The sequence below is a fragment of the Prionailurus viverrinus genome, chromosome X (assembly GCF_022837055.1).
Source record: "Prionailurus viverrinus isolate Anna chromosome X, UM_Priviv_1.0, whole genome shotgun sequence".
Classification (NCBI taxonomy): Eukaryota; Metazoa; Chordata; class Mammalia; order Carnivora; family Felidae; genus Prionailurus; species Prionailurus viverrinus.
The window spans coordinates 30,551,528-30,567,603 of record NC_062579.1 but is presented as its reverse complement, the minus strand read 5'-3'; the positions used below and the strand labels follow the sequence as shown (position 1 = coordinate 30,567,603).

General features: G+C 40.4%; 1 protein-coding gene across 2 annotated transcripts in view; it reads right to left on the bottom strand.

Annotated features, from left to right (window-relative positions):
- The window catches only part of OTC (ornithine transcarbamylase), an 80,722-nt gene that overhangs the window by 39,741 nt on the left and 24,905 nt on the right, over positions 1 to 16,076 (bottom strand). For both annotated transcript variants that reach the window (XM_047843438.1, XM_047843437.1), the window contains exons 2-3: positions 8,295 to 8,433; positions 6,506 to 6,587 (exon numbers count right to left, since the gene is read on the bottom strand). In XM_047843438.1, coding sequence (XP_047699394.1) covers positions 6,506 to 6,587; positions 8,295 to 8,433 — 221 coding nt within the window. The remainder of the gene's footprint in view (positions 1 to 6,505; positions 6,588 to 8,294; positions 8,434 to 16,076) is intronic.

Genomic DNA, 16,076 nt, shown 5'->3' with positions numbered 1-16,076 from the left:
GTTGGTATGGAAGGTACAGTGTAAGGAGGAGAGCAGTACGAGTTGAGATTGCAGAAGGAAGGTAGAGGGGAAGAAACAACTTTGACTTGTCTGAGTAAGATAGAAAGCCACGGGAGGATTAGAGCAGAGGAGTCACACGATGGACTTAGGTGTTAATATAACATCTGTCGTGGGGCAAGGGTGGAAGCAGGGAGACCTGTCACTAGACCTGTCTGCAAAAACCTGGGTGAGAATTGATAGCTTGGACCAGGATGGTAACTGCTGAAATGATGGCAAAGTGATTGGATTCTTGATATATTTTGAAAGCAGAGCCAGCAGTCAACTGAACACCTTGCCTCATACCTCACTGGAAAATGTAGCAATCAGAGAACTTCTAGATTCCACCACCCCGCCTCCCTACCTGCCAGCATCTGTACCCATATATTCTACTTCCCTTCCTCTTAAGCATAGATGAACTTGTCATGCCCCGCATACTAGAAGCCACACCCCCTTGTGTACTCAGGAACATTGCTGTAGTAATTCTTCCCTTTCTCCCTTACACTACCTTCATCACGAATATGCTATTCTCATTTCTATTCTCATTTTTCACGCATTCGATGAAGGCAAATTTTCTCATCCCTATTTCTCCCTGCTAAGTATCCCTTTAACTGTTTGCTCCCTTTGCAGCAAAACTTTGTTTTGTCTTTGTCTCTTCAGTTCTCTTTTCTCATTTCCCTCCAACCTATCCCCGTAAAGCTTTGGCTCCCCTCCCTCCCAACACTGCACCAAAACTCCTCTCACCAAGGTTACCAATGATACATCTGGTGGCTATTTCAGTCCTCATTGTTCTTGAATTAGCAGAAACAAAGTTGTTCACCACCTTCTGCTTGATAAACTGTCTTCAAACACTGTCCGGGACACCACACCTTCTTGCTCGTTCTCAATCTCCGTTGACGGTTCCTTCTCTTTTCCTGGACTTCTTAACGTTGATGTGCTCCAGGGCCAGTCCTTGGTCCTCTTCTCTCAATCTATACTCATTCCCTCTATAATCATATCCAGTCTCCTGGCCTTAAATACCACCTATATGCTGATGCCTCGCAAATATCTCTAGGGCAAATCTCACTCCCATACCCCAAACTAATAGCCAACTGCCTTTTCATCGTCTTTGTTCACGTGTCCAATAGACATCTCAAACTCAATGCTGCCAGAACTGAACTCTCAATGTCCCCCTCTCTCCTGCTCCACCTAGTCCATCCTGCTCACAGTTGCTCAGGCAGAAACCTCGAAGTCATCCTTAGTGTCTGTCTCTTACCTGATACATCAGAAATCTTATTGGCTGTCCCTTCAAAATACATCCAGAATCTGTCCCTCTTACCCCTTCCACTGCTGCCACTCTGGCCCTAGCCTCCATGTATTATAGCTACCTACTGGTGGATTCCACTGCTTCTATCTTGTCTCCACCCCCAATCCCTGCAGGTTGTTTTCAATAGAGCAGTCCGAGAGAGCCTTTTAAAATGCAAGTTAGATCATGTCCCTCTGTTCAAAACCCTGCAAAAATTCCTCATTTCACTCAGAGTAAAAGCCAAGTCCAAATAAGGGAGTACATGTTTTGCCCTCAGTTCCAGGAACATTGTTCTCCTTCTGTCCAACACATTGTATCACCCACTTATTTATTATGTCTATCGTTTATTATCTGTGTCCCCACTAGAACATAAGCTCCAGGAAGGCAGGAATTTTCCTCTGTTTTGTTCACTGGTGTATCACTTTCAAGAACCTAGAATAAATGCTGGTACATAGTAAGTGCTCAACAAATACTTACTGAATGAATGTAGGAGGGATCTTGACTGCAAACATCTAATGCTGTTAACAGAAAGAATGGAATTTTCTATTATGTGTGAAGTGAGCTAATGGAATTGAGTGATGATTATAATCACTAATCACTCTTGAGTATTAAATCTGTTTCTATATAGGAAACGTCACCTAAGCAAAGGTGAATACTGCACATTCATCAAGAAAGTATTCTTTGTGCACCTACTATGTGCCTCGCACAGAGATGAATGTCGCTGAGGGTTGGAGACTATGGAGGGAGGTTTCAGACAAAGTTTAAGACCTCCTGGCAGGTCTGCTCCAAGTCATGCTGTGACTAGAAGTCATTGTGCTATAACAATGCAGGATTGGGTTACTGCCTTTTCATCTCTGTCTCTGTGCTATAAAGAAGATTCACATCAAGCCTGGACTGATGAGGTAGGGGTAGGAAGAGGGATTATAGAAAACATTAAGAATAGGAGTCTGAGCCTTCAGCACTTCTCAAAGGAGATGAGATGGAGCGACGTTGCTTCCGAGAAGGAATTTCCTCTGCAAGTGTGGTCTCTGGTCACAAAGGAACCTCAGACCCCAGTGTAAGAGCACAGCTCAAGCATTTGCCAGCTCATCGGACCCGGCTGGTGATAAGCGCTTCAGGAGGGGGCCAGAGGTTCAGAGAAGCCTCCAGGAGCTGCCGTTGCTGAGGAGAGGAGGGTAGAGGGACAGGGCCCTCCTTTCTCTTTACCCTTCATCCAGAGAAGCCTGCTTTTATCTGTCATTTGTTCTTGCACTCAAGTTGGATATTTTTGGACAAAGCGTTTCTTCTGTTAATATCTTAATACCTTCCTGGGAAAATAAGACTACATCTGATTTTGCCCTTTTCCTCACAGATCCCTGCAAGCTTTGGAAGAAGGGTATAATTAGAATTCATGCACTGGAAATATGAGGGCTCTGAGGGTTCTTGCTGGTAGAACTAAGGCAGTCGTGAACCTCTCTGTGCTTTACTTTCATACCTGCAGAATAGTATCACATTTTTTATATTGTCACCTTTGTAAAGATGATACATTTGAAATAGCTTAGAAAGTGCCAGCTTCTATGTCACCTTGAAAGTGAGATACCAAAGTTAAATAATGAAAAGAACCATCTCTTAGGATGCCCTGTGCATTTTTTTCTATCGGCTACTGCACTTACCAAGATTAATAAATGTATCCGTCTATCTGCTCAATTAATTTGCAATAAAAGAATATAATCATCAGTAGGCACACAGGAGAATTGTGCAGCTTGCCTGGCAGGCATACACAAAAGAGTGGATGAGGAATAAATGATCTACAACTACACACAGCGACGTTGGTACATCTCACAAACATAATGCTGAGCAAAAGAAACCACACACAAAAGAACATATGCTGAATGATTCCATTTATATAAAGTTCGAAAACAGGCAAAGCTAATCTGTGATGTTAGAAGCCAGGATAATGGTTACCCTTGGGTAGGGGGAATGGCAACTGGAAGGAGATACAAGGGAGGTCTCCGGGGTGCTATTAATGCCCTATTTCTCTATCTGGGTATTAATTACAAGGATGTGTTTACTGTAAGAATTCATCGGACTACATATGCATAATGATTTGTGCACTTTTCTATAAGTGTTTTACACTGAATAAAAAGATTACATGAGCAATTAATATGGCTTAAGTTGGGTGATGAATTTTATTCTGTTCCCTCAGATCAGCAGAAATACTGTTGTATCTCTGCAACTCAGGCTTGGGATAGGATCCTCAAGGACTTTCCTATGAGGAGACTGGCACAAATCTGGGGCAATAATAGACAGTTTTAATTGCATCCCATTTTCGTTCTAAATACCAAGATAACATGAGGCTCCTGGGTGGCCCAGTCAGTTAAGTGCCCGACTTCAGCTCAGGTCATGATCTTGTGGTCCGTGAGTTTGAGCCCCACATCGAGCTCTGTGCTGACAGCTCAAAGCCTGGAATCTGCTTCAGATTCTGTGGCTCCCCCCCGCTCTCTGCACCTTCCCTGCTCATGCTCTGTCTCTCTCTGTCTCTCTCTCTGTCTCTCTCTCTGTCTCTCTGTCTCTCTCTCAAAAATAAAAAAAAATTTAAAAAATTTAAATACCAAGGTAATAGGTTTTGATGGAAAATTGTGCCGAAGGACAACTCATAAGATGCATATATACATTATAAAAATGCCCTGCCATGGTTTTGGTTGAGGTTTACTGTTTCTGTAAGCATTTAAAGCAACTACTTACTCTGATTCTCCTACTGTTGAGTTTGGCAGGATGCCATATACAATTAGACCCATGGATACTTATTGAGGTTAATGATGAATACTCTGTGAACCATAACTTTTTATGGTCACGTGTTCCTTTTCTCATGTATTCGTCATAACAGGTTGCAATTTTGTGCACGTTTCAGAGCACTTCTGTATGGAAAACCATCATTTAACAAGATGCTTAATGCCATCCACAGAAACAATTTTGCTGGAACAAAACATGATAATTACCTGTTCAAATTAAATTAGATATTAAAAAAATACATTTAATAATAGCTACCGATCCTCGGTCTGCCACTTATTAGCTGTGTCTGTGGGCCATTTGCTGAACCAGTTTCAGACTATTTTCTTCAATGGTCTTACCCTCACAGAATTGTCATAAGGATTAAGTGAGATAATCCATGTAATTAATGTAGAGCATTTGGCACAAGGTCTGCACCCAAAGGCTTATTAAGTCTTCACTCTTGGTTTTATTAATAGCTTAACTACCATATAATATATATGAGTGGTAAAACTGATCAGTTGTTCGGGGACATTTGATATCAAAAATAGCATTTGAGCAGAGAAAAGTTGTATAAAACACCAACAGCTAAGAAAAATTAATTTAAAAAAACTTAAAATTGATAAATGTCCATGTACTAATCAATTATTTTGATGACTTCAAAAAAGAACACCTCTCTTAAGTTCTGACAAAATAAACTCTGCCCAACTCATAGAGGACCGCTGTTGAAAAGGAGCCGAATTTGAGAATTACTGACTTGTTTATGCAATATTCATTTTTCCTTTGCTATATGTCAGATGTCAACATATTTTGTAAAGGGGCCATCTTAAAAGAGCAAAATGTTCTCATCTGTTTTCTTCCTGGGACTTAAAGATCAGGTGACACCTTACATGTTTCCCCTCACCCTCCTTTCTTCAGTCAAGGGGCAAGGGGAGTGCATTAGTAAGAACAATGAAGTTTAGATCTGAATCCTGGTGCTCTTTGTTAAGTAAGTGAATTTACCAAGTCACTTAATCCCTTTGAACTTTATTTTGTCACATATTTGATGAACCTCATTACTGACCATTACAAGGCAAGTATTGCATGAAGTAGTTGTTTGCTTCTAAATCCTAGAAAGCTCTGATACGTGTAGATGGGATGAGCTATTTGAAGAAACAACCAATGTTTTTGTTTGTGGTTCCTCGTACTTGATCCTATCCATTTGTCCATTTGGGCAGTCATTTTATTGATTCAGGGGAGGTCTGATAAAGCAGAAATGCAGAGAGAAAGAAAAGAGGTGGTGTGTGGCTTATAAGTTTAAAAATGGACTTTTTTGAAACATTACAGAGATAATAGCTTAAGAGAAATTTTGAGTTTTAATAGCTTACAATTCCAGGCAGAAACAGTAGATTTGAAAGACATCTTGGCGAGTCAGAGCCAGTTTTTTCTTCCTGCTTTATCACCTAGCCTCCAATACTGGGAACTGGAAGGGGAAAAAGAGGAGCAAGAAAAGAAGCAGCAGAAGAAATAAAAAGTGATGGACCTTTGACACTGTACCTGTCGTCTGTCCTCCCAGGCCACGTACTGAAGGGTGGATACATGATGGACATTTCAGATGAGTTTGGGGAACCCCAGAGCTGATAACATGTGTCTCTTGCCTTTAAGACAGAGTTCTAGGAGGCAACACATGTTATAGTACTCCGTGGCGCCCAGATTGAGGAAGGAAGGATTGAGAAAGCCTTGCAGTTTCTCTGTACACGGGATGGCAAGGAGAACTGCCAAGAGGTTGGGAGAGTCAAACCGAGAAATATTTCACGTCTTGTGATGATCCAAGTGCAGCAGACTCCACAGTGAATGGGAGACAGCCAAGGTCCAATGGGGATACGGAAGTCTCAGCAGACTCCAGTGTGGCCATTTGATGATGATGTCCTGCTGACCAATGACCAGACCCCCATAGCCCTAGATGTCTTACTCGTGTACTCTCCGGGACTTAACCATGACTGTGGGGAAAGGGAGAGGAGAACCCAAATTGACAAAGTAAACCCTGAAATGACTGAGGATTGCCTAACATTGCCAAGATTAGGTTTCCACCATCCTGCAAAATTGGTACAGGCTAGGGAAAATCCTTTACGTGTTGGGAAAATACACATTTCTTGCCCACGTGAGTTTGAAGGCTGAGAATTTGTGTCCACTCACATTTTCTACTGAACACGAAAAGCTCTTGGAGACTTCTAATCAAGTGTTCGTGGAATTCCTACAGATGACACTAACCTTTCTGCTTACAGCTTCTTTGAGAATTGGAAAGAGCATTCAGAGGCTTGCCCTGCTACTCCCAGTGACAGTGTTTTCCCTTTGTGGTTGCTAAGGAGACACAAATTCCCCCACTGGATGATTCCTCCCAGATCCTCACCCTCTGGCCCCTCTTCAGCACAAGTGTGACCTTGTCGGTGGACTCACCTGTTTCTGTGGACAGTCTTGTTCGAGTACTTCTTTTTTCAAAAATCATGCCTAAGGACTTCCCTTGTAATAAAGGCAAATACTGAAAATTAAGGACAAGAATACAATTAAAATGAAAAATATATTTTATATCCAGTATCAAAGATTATGTTTCAAAAGTTATTCCTTACATTATCAGAAAATGTAGAACAACTAATCACTGCTTCCATCCAAATAAGCACTCAAAATGTTATTGTAAAAGTGCATTTAAAGTGTTTTTTGTCATGGGGCACCTGGGTGGCTCAGTTGGTTAAGTGTCCAACTTCAGCTCAGGTCATGATCTCATAGTCCCTGGGTTTGAGCCCCGCATCAGTCTCTGTGCTGACAGCTCAGAGCCTGGAGCCTGCTTCAGATTCTGTGTCTCTCTGCCCCTCCCCTGCTCGCACTGGTGTGTGTGTGTGTGTGTGTGTGTGTGTGTGTGTGTGTGTCAAAAATAAAATAAAAACATTTAAAAAATGTTTTAAAAGTGGTTTTTGTCATGTTCTGTACAAATAGGAGGAAGGGAACAAGAACTACAGATTATGGGCATGTAATTGCAAAATATTAGTTGCTCTGGGTTCAGCCTGAACACTTGTTCTGAAGTATGTTAATATTTCTTACTGGAACCGTCTTTTTACCTAAATCCATGGAAACCCCTATCAATGTTCAATGACCTTGAAGACGCTTGGTTCAGTAGTGTTTTCTCAGCTAGAAACAATGCTGCTCTGTCACAACATGGGGCAGTAAGACTCCTAAGGATGAAGCCTCAGCTACACTTTTCTCATGCATCCTTGTGGGAGCGCAAAGGCTTTGTTTCTACAAGTCTTTTGGAAACAGTCTGGAGAGTTTGGGTGTGGGGTGGGGCTTTTCCTTCTTCCTCTTCTGTAGATGGACTTCCTGATAGGGTGAGTTCTGGAACAAATAGATTCCTGCCAGCTAACTCTTCTTACACATGAAGTATGAAGAACAGGCCTGGGATCTTGGGGGACCTTTTCTGCTTATTTCAGGTCTTCTATGGGAATGTCAACCCATAGCACTTGGAGTCACTCCTGTTCTCAGAACTTGGAGAGCTAGTGAACTAGATTAAGAAAATCAAGGTTGTGTAAACCTTTCTTGGCCTGGCACCAGATCTTTAAAGTGCTTTTGAACAAGCTTGGAACACGTATGCTTTCACAATTAAGCAGTCTAAATGAGACTGCTGCATGAATTAAGCGTGTTTCAAACATAAATTGCTCAAAATGCAGAATAATGCTTACAGCTAAGCACCATATCCCATCTCTTCTCCTACTTGGTTACCACTTAATTGTTTCCTTGCTAATCTGAATTATTTTCAACACGGTAACATCACTGTGAATTTTTAACATTATCTTAATAATCATATATCTGATATTCATCCACAATTGAAATTTGTTGCCAGGAAAAAAAAAAAGTATTGTCCTTATGTTTAACTTGATAGAAAACACACAGAGAAAAGAATGAAGGTATAAAAATAAAATCTTTCCAGAGAAATGATTCCTTAGGTTCTGATCCAATTAATAATGAATTTCAACATTCCGCATGAGAGAAGCACAATGACTTGTCATTGAATAACTGATTTTTATGCTTTTTATACGCCTGTACACTCAGTGATAATCAATTACCTTGACTGTGTGGTTTCATGACTTAGCTACTGTTTAGGAATTTTAATATATTTTCTTTTCCCTCTTTCTTTGGAAAGGCTGTCTTTAAAAGGGCTGGTAGTAGGGGAAGGTAAAATGAAAATGCTACATACCTCTCCTTTATGTTTTATCCTCAATTTTAGATCTGCCGATAGCCATAACATATACTTAATTTCTTCTCCTGTAAAGTCCTTTAGAGTGAGGAGGTCACGACCCTTCAGCTGTACTTTATTTTGTAGTGGCTGTCCACATCTACACAAAAGAAAAAAGAAAATTCAAGAGAAACAGATATTTAAGAAAAAGACCCCATTGAACTGGGGTGATTTGGTGTTCGATTCTTGAAACAAAGCGTAGAAAATCGCATGTAGCCTCATGTGTTCCTGCAAAGTGCTAACGCGCTAAAATTGATAAGGCTGTGGTTTCCTTTTTTTTTTTAATTTTTTATTTAAAAAAAAATTTTTTTAATGTTTATTTCTTTTTGAGACAGAGAGAGACACAGTGCAAGCAGGGAAGGGACAGAGAGAGAGGGAGGCACAGAATCCGTAGCAGGCTCCGGGCTCCGAGCTGTGAGCACAGAACCCGACGCGGGACTCGAACTCACGAACCGTGAGATCATGACCTGAGCTGAAGTCGGACACTTAATTGACTGAGCCAGCCAGGACCCCCTCCATTTTTGATATCCAATATTTTGGATGTGGAGAGAAAAGAAAAATTTGAGGAAAGAGGTTGAATTCTTATTTGCTGGGAATAGCCCTCTTGGTGGCTTAGCCACTTACTAGTAGTGCCACTTCAGGCAGGTTGCCTAACCTCTCTCTGCACCTCGATTTCTCACCTAGAAAATGAGTATAATAATCTTATAGCATTGTGAGGATGGAATGATTTAATACATGCAAAGCAGACGGTGTCTGGCATAGACTAAGCACTTGATAAATTTTAGCTATTATTATTGAAATCATTAGATTATATGAACAGAATTTATAATGTCCATACCATAGAAAACATTTTCATTCTTTTTCCTCTACCACCCTTCAAATCTCTTCTTTGGAGATTTGTTCTTTACTTGTCCCTGGTCAAATACAATGGGCCTTGTGGCTTTTCTGGCAACTTTCAGAAAAAAAAAAAAAAAAAAAAACTCTGTGCTTACTTTATTCCCTCCAAAGAGTCTTAGTAAAATAATGCATAATAATAATAATGATTTTTTTTAACTCTAAGAAATGTACTGCAAGTTAACACCCTTCTTCCTTCCAGCTCATGCCTGATTCAAGCCGGCCTCCTCTAAAGGGACGAGGGACCATGAATTGTTTCCTCTATTTCCCACCTTTAGTCGCTCCAAGTAAAGCCAAGGGAAAGTGAGGAGTTAAGGGTCAGGCAAAGTCTGATTCTGTTCTAGCAATTTAGCATTGGCCTAGGTGCTTAAGGCTGACACTTTATCTTCTGGGGTCCTTTTGAGGGTCCTTGGGAGAACTCTGTCATCACTGGAAATTTCTCACAATAGTCCTTGTTGGTGGACAATTACATTTCTCCTGCCATCCAAGGGAACACATCCAGACTCCTTTCACAGAGATCTCCCCACCCTTCGGGAGGTCTCTTGGCCATCATGTGAAACAATACCATGCTAAGTCTCTTTCTCAATCTGTATTGGTTCATGGGAATCCCTTCATGTACTTTGCTCTGACAAAAGTCCGTTTCTTTCCAGTATGAACGCATCTCTTATTCTGCCATCAAAACAGCTAGGCAGCCTGTCCCTCTTACTCTAGATTTCCTAGGTAGAGACTTGAAATTGGTGTGCAGTGTCCCCAAGCTCTCCTGTTGAACCTATCAGTGCCATTGGAGCCACGTTCCCTAGGCTTGAGTTGAGGGAAGAGTACCTCTCCCCGTCATATACAATGGTAAGACTTTCAAAATCTTCTTCCAATCTACGCCCATCTCTTGGTTTCTGCAATACATTTTAGAAGCTGGAAGTGGTCACCAGTGGGTTGCAAGACTAATTCTTGTGTATCTCCTTTGCTCCTGTTTTAGTGGCGTAGCATCTCGCTTTGGAATGAGGGAAGAGAAAACCCCTATTGGGCCTAAGCAGAAACCGAGACGGAAAGAGTCCCATTTTAACACTTTGTTACATTGTGATGGCAATAATTATTTTGGGGGGTAATCAGTATCTAAAATTGAAAACATTTATTCTTTTGTTATTCCTAGTGTTATCTCTATTTAACAATAATTATATTGTATGCCATTAGAAATTGTGAATAATGAAGGGCAAATTGTGGTTCACCACATGGGCTAAACATTAATTTTACTAGAAGCAGAACCATTGTCACAAAATGATCATGCTTGAATTCTAGCTTAAGAAAAGAGCTTGTGCTACTTGAGATGAAGAGTAAATTCTCTGGTGGGAATTTCTATATGTCTTTTTGCAATGGTGACAAGATAGGTAGGAAAATCACAAATTCACTCAATTTTGTTGTTTCCACTGCATGACATCAAATAACTTAGACAAAAGAATCTTTCACTAAACCCCCAACTTTCTGGCAGAGTTGATTGGTTCGTTTAGTCTCCTATAGATGAATATTTTTTTCAGTTGATTTTTTGTGACGTTAAGCCCTTCAGAGATTCTAGTTAGTAAGAAAAGGAACTTCCATAAAGATCGAAGTTTTGTGAGTTAGTTGGCTAATGGTTGATTGATTGATTTAATGTAGGATACCAATACCATATTCAGTCCATAGAAATTAGTGTTTTCAGCTTGTATGTGGATCAAAATTTTGGTCAACATTCCTGCTTCAAAGATGTACCATAGTCTTCAACTTGTAAAAATATGTCATTCATCTACTCTCTAAATGGAAATTTCTTTAAGGCAGTGGTCCACAACTTATTTTTATTATAGACCCATAACATAAAACATTTTGAACATGGATCCACAATGTATGTTTGCTTATTTGTATATGTGTTACTACCCTGGTAGATTGTGTAAAAAACAGAACACAAAAAATGTAAAAGTTTAGATGAAGGAGAACCAAAATTTTAAACGTAAATTCGTAAATATACAAAAAATATTTTGCTGGCTAAAGACGTTTTAGAATAGACCTTCATTTTCTTCCTTCCATTAGAACTCTAGTAAAAATCTTAGAAAACTATGTCCAAGACTTGGATGATAGTATTCAGAAATTTGAGAACTTTAAAAACATGGCCTTTAGGCAGAAAATGTGTTTTTACATTTGCATTTTGGTTATATGTCTGGTTCTGATGTTAATTAGTGATAATATTAAGCAACACTTGGAATATACAAGTACCGATATTGTTAAGAAGTAAACCCTTTGACTGACACTGATGAATTGTTTAGAGTCAACTGGACCTGGGGTCTGTAAACAGTTTATCATGTCTGGCCTGAAATGGAGGCATGGCAGCTTAAACTTTCCCAATTCACATTGAAGGCATGTTTGAAAATATTTTTTTCTTTCTGGAATGAGGTCCAAGTAAGATAAAATCACAGAAGATAAACTCTCCTGACTGCGTGTCTTACAATAAAGCATTAATATTCCATGGCTTAAGACTTCCTCCAGTATTATTTTTAACAGAGAAAAAAACCTTGCTGGAAACCCCTGCTCCCTAGGATTTAAGAAATGTGTGAAACACCACTATAGTTGGTAAACTCACATCCATTGACAACAGGAGAAACCACTGGTATGCTAATTTTGAGGACTTCTTGCCTAGAGCTTAAGTTCAGACTTCTGGCAGTTTTAGAGTCCACAAAAGCTGAGTCTCCAAACTGCAAAACTTAAAGGATTGAACACCCTCCCCGACTCTCAGCCTTTGCAGGCTTGTGTCGTGTCTATCTACTTCCTTCTTTTTTTTTTTTTAATTTTTTTAATGTTTATTTATTTTGAGGGAGAGAGAGAGTGCAAGCTGAGGAGAGGCAGAGAGAGAGAGGGAGACACAGAATCTGAAGCAGGCTCCAGGCTCTGAGTTGTCAGCACAGAGCCTGATGCGGGGCTCGAACCCACAAACTGTGAGATCATGACCTGAGGCGAAATCGGACTTAACTGACTGAGCCACCCAGGCACCCCTCAATCTACTTCCTTCTAAATACTCTTGGGACTACAAGTTTTATTCAACAAAATATCACGGATCTTGGAATTGTGGTAGTGGTTGGTGGCGGTGTTGAATCTCAGAGAAAAAGAACTGAAAAAGGAAAAGAAATTATGCATGGAACTTAATTTTTCTCCTGGGTTCTCATGAAAGGAAGCAGGAAAATAATGGTCAAAGAGGAGACTCAACAACACCTTCAACTACTGCAGAAAAGCTCCAACTTTCAGCTCTCTAAACAGAAGACAGACTAGGAGAAGTAAAAAGTCTCGGGGTCTTTCTCAGATTTGTCCTCATACTCGAAGAAGTTGGGATTAGGGTTGGGTTAATGTTATACTGTTGGGATTGCATTGTGAGATGCATCTCTTGTTATTTCTCCATTGACAGACTCAAATTTAAAAATAAAAAGAAGACACCAACATCCTGCTGGAATCTTCCCTTTTTGTCCGGACCTTTCATTTAAAAATGTGTATAGCAACAGAAACCTTATTTCAAATTCTCTTTCTTAGAGCACAAGTAATCAGAAGAATAACTCTTTGTGACTCCAATCTCCATACGGCAGCCACTGATAATATTGCCTTCACTTTTGTTGTCCTGGGATAGCATCTCCAATATATGTTAGCAGATAAGCTTTAAAAAAATACAGATGAGGTGCCTGGGTGGCTCAGTAGGTTAAGACTCTTGATTTCAGCTCAGGTCATGATCTCACAGTTCGTGCAATCATGAGATCAAGCCCCACATGGGGCTCTGTGCTATCAGCACAGATTCTCTCTCTCCCTCGCTCTCTACCCCTCCCCCACTCATGCCTGCGTGTGCGCACATGCTCTCTCTTTCTTTTCCATACTCTCTTTCAAAATAAATAAACATTTTTTTTTTTCAACGTTTATTTATTTTTGGGACAGAGAGAGACAGAGCATGAACGGGGGAGGGGCAGAGAGAGAGGGAGACACAGAATCGGAAACAGGCTCCAGGCTCCGAGCCATCAGCCCAGAGCCCGATGCGGGGCTCGAACTCCCAGACCAGGAGATCGTGACCTGGCTGAAGTCGGACGCTTAACCGACTGGCCACCCAGGCGCCCCATTTTTTAAAAACCATAAAATGCAGATAGTTCTGGCTTTGCATAGTAGTATGGGACTGTAAATGACCATTAAATCTGCAACCATGCAAAGCAACTTTATTAATAAGTGGGAAATATCACAATTGTTCTGTGACTTTTAATGTTCTGTCAAAACATTTAGTACTCTCCTTTTGTCAGTTATAAATGAGTAGGGAAATGAAAAAATTAGCAAAAGTGAAATATATTTATTATGCCATAATTTAAAACATTAGAAGCATTGAGAATTATAGTGTTTTATTTTTTGTAAAAAATGGTCAAGAGTAGTTTGAACCATGCATGCTGTCTTCTTATTATATAGCATATGTTATAGAGCAAACATCTTGTCTATGCTTTGGTGAATTGCCATACTCTCTACGTTTGGATCACCTGCCAACATTTTATCCTTTGCACTTTCGATATTATAAATTATCTCTGAGAATTCATTTAATGTGACGTGCTTTGCTGGTGTCACTTCCTATGGAACATCTTTACACTCGGTGTCACAACTGCTTTCCTCATTTATGTAGGTAAGTTTGTCTTCACTAAGTTCCTCTGGCTGCATAGCTGCAGCCTTTCAAACAATTAGCAGGGTCAACAATACCACCATAAACTATTTCTTCTATAAATGCATTCCCATTTGATTCAAATTTTACTGCCAGTGTTGTGGGTTGTTTTTTTTTTAATTTCTCTTCTGTACGTTGATCTCTGTCAGACAATTCCTCCTTTCGATTATTCATTTTTATAAAGTGGCACCTAAGCTTATCATTGGGAAAAAAGAAGGCATCACAACCACATTCGTTGCTGTTTGTAGGTAAACTGAATGACAGATGCCCAGTGAGCAACCACCAAAACTTTGAAAGAAGTCATGCGATTGGTCATTGATCATGATGTGGAGCTCTCATTCACATAGTGATTTGTGGACAAAAGAGCGAGCAGTGAAGTTTTTCCTTTATGCAACTGCTCACAATTAATATACTGTGGCAGCTGAAATCAACAGTGTACTCAAAAGACTGGTGTTATTTGACTCAACTGTGCTAATTGAAATCCCTGCATATTGGGACCGTGCAAAGGAAGGAATGCCTGTGCTCCAAAGGCTTTCTCATTGCAGAACTCTTCACATACCATTCTTTCTGTCCGGAACACTCTCCCCTCAGCTCTTGATGCTGGCTTTCTCAGCCTTAGGCCAAGGGCTTAAACACCACCTCCTGGGAGATTCCTTCCCTGACAGTGTTGAGTAATCTCCGCTTTGCCTTCATGTTGTTCATGCTACTTACCATAATTTTTAAATATGTATTTATATGTCTGTTTATATTACTTACTTTTTATCTTCCCATTAAACTATATGATCCATGATGGCAGGGATCCTGCCTGTTTTATTTATTAATGTACACTCAGTGCTTGTTACAATGTCTGGGATATAGTAGGTATTCAATAAATATTTCCTAGGTAAATGGGCGAATGAATGATATTACGTGTCTGGACAAAAGTAAAACAATTTGTATAAGAATGAATTCAGCAGATTTCTGAGAATTAATTTAGAGAGATTTTCCCTGATGGGTTTTCAATGTCCTTATGAAAGTCTGATGACAAAAAAAAGACACCAAGAGCCCCCAAAACAGAATTATTGTTGAGGGAAGAGCAAGTATGGGCTGTAGCCTAGGCTGAGCACAAGGCCTGAGTGTCATGGAGGAAAACTGATTGTGGCCTAGTGTGTTGCTAAAGCTGAAATTCCCCCAGGGCTCAACGACTCTGGTGTAGTATTTGCACTCCTGGGAACAATAGTTGGACATACGCACATGAAGCAAAAGCATTATAACCTCGGAACTCAGGCACAGCAGTCTGAGTCAAGTGCAAAAACCTGGAAGACTGGTGAGAGGATCTGGTGGGACAAACTTTTGCCCACAGCACCCTGAGAGCCAAACCCAAAGTACAGTAATAGTGAACTATACCAATACTTTGGTTCCCTCTCTCCACAAGCCCCTTTTATACTAAGTCCCCAGGGCTCTTGGGGACAAAAAGGGTAGAGAGGTAGATACTGTACATCTGGTTATCATGGTATGTGAGTGATTAACTGGAAATGTTTTTTAATTGCATCTCAACCAGTGAAGGGGAGTCATACTGTTTACACCATTGAAAAATCATTAGACTAGTCACTGCCTGTCTCTGTTCTATCCAGGAGGTGGGGCAGGAAGTGTTCCCATAGGAAAAATTGCTGCTTTTCATAGATATCAGGAACTAACCAGGAAAATTTATCACTGGAAGGAAAGCAAACACAATGGTTCAAGTTTAAGTTCCTATCCTGTTTACTGTCTTCTCATAGACCTCCTCTTGGCTCTGAAATGGAGCTGCCACACCTCTTTCCTAAGCTGCTTAAAATGTAGAGAAAAGCAGAAGAGGTCCACAGTTGTACCTTTGTTGAAACACCTCTGCCGTAGGCCTCCCCCCGCTTTTTTCCTGGTCTATATCAAGCATTTCTGGCTTTCTGGTGATAAACCCACACACAAATTATCCAGCTAAAACCACTGGCATAAATGGCTACTTATAGAGACCTCGTGCTTCAGTTGGAGGCAGCCTACCCTGGTTCTCGAGCGCCTGAACCAGGGCCAGAATCACTATTTTAGTGTTCCCATAAAAATACTTGGTTTTCTCGTACACATAATAGGGAGGATCCAATACTGGATGAAACAATGGGAACCACGTACAGATTTTCTGTCAAAACTGT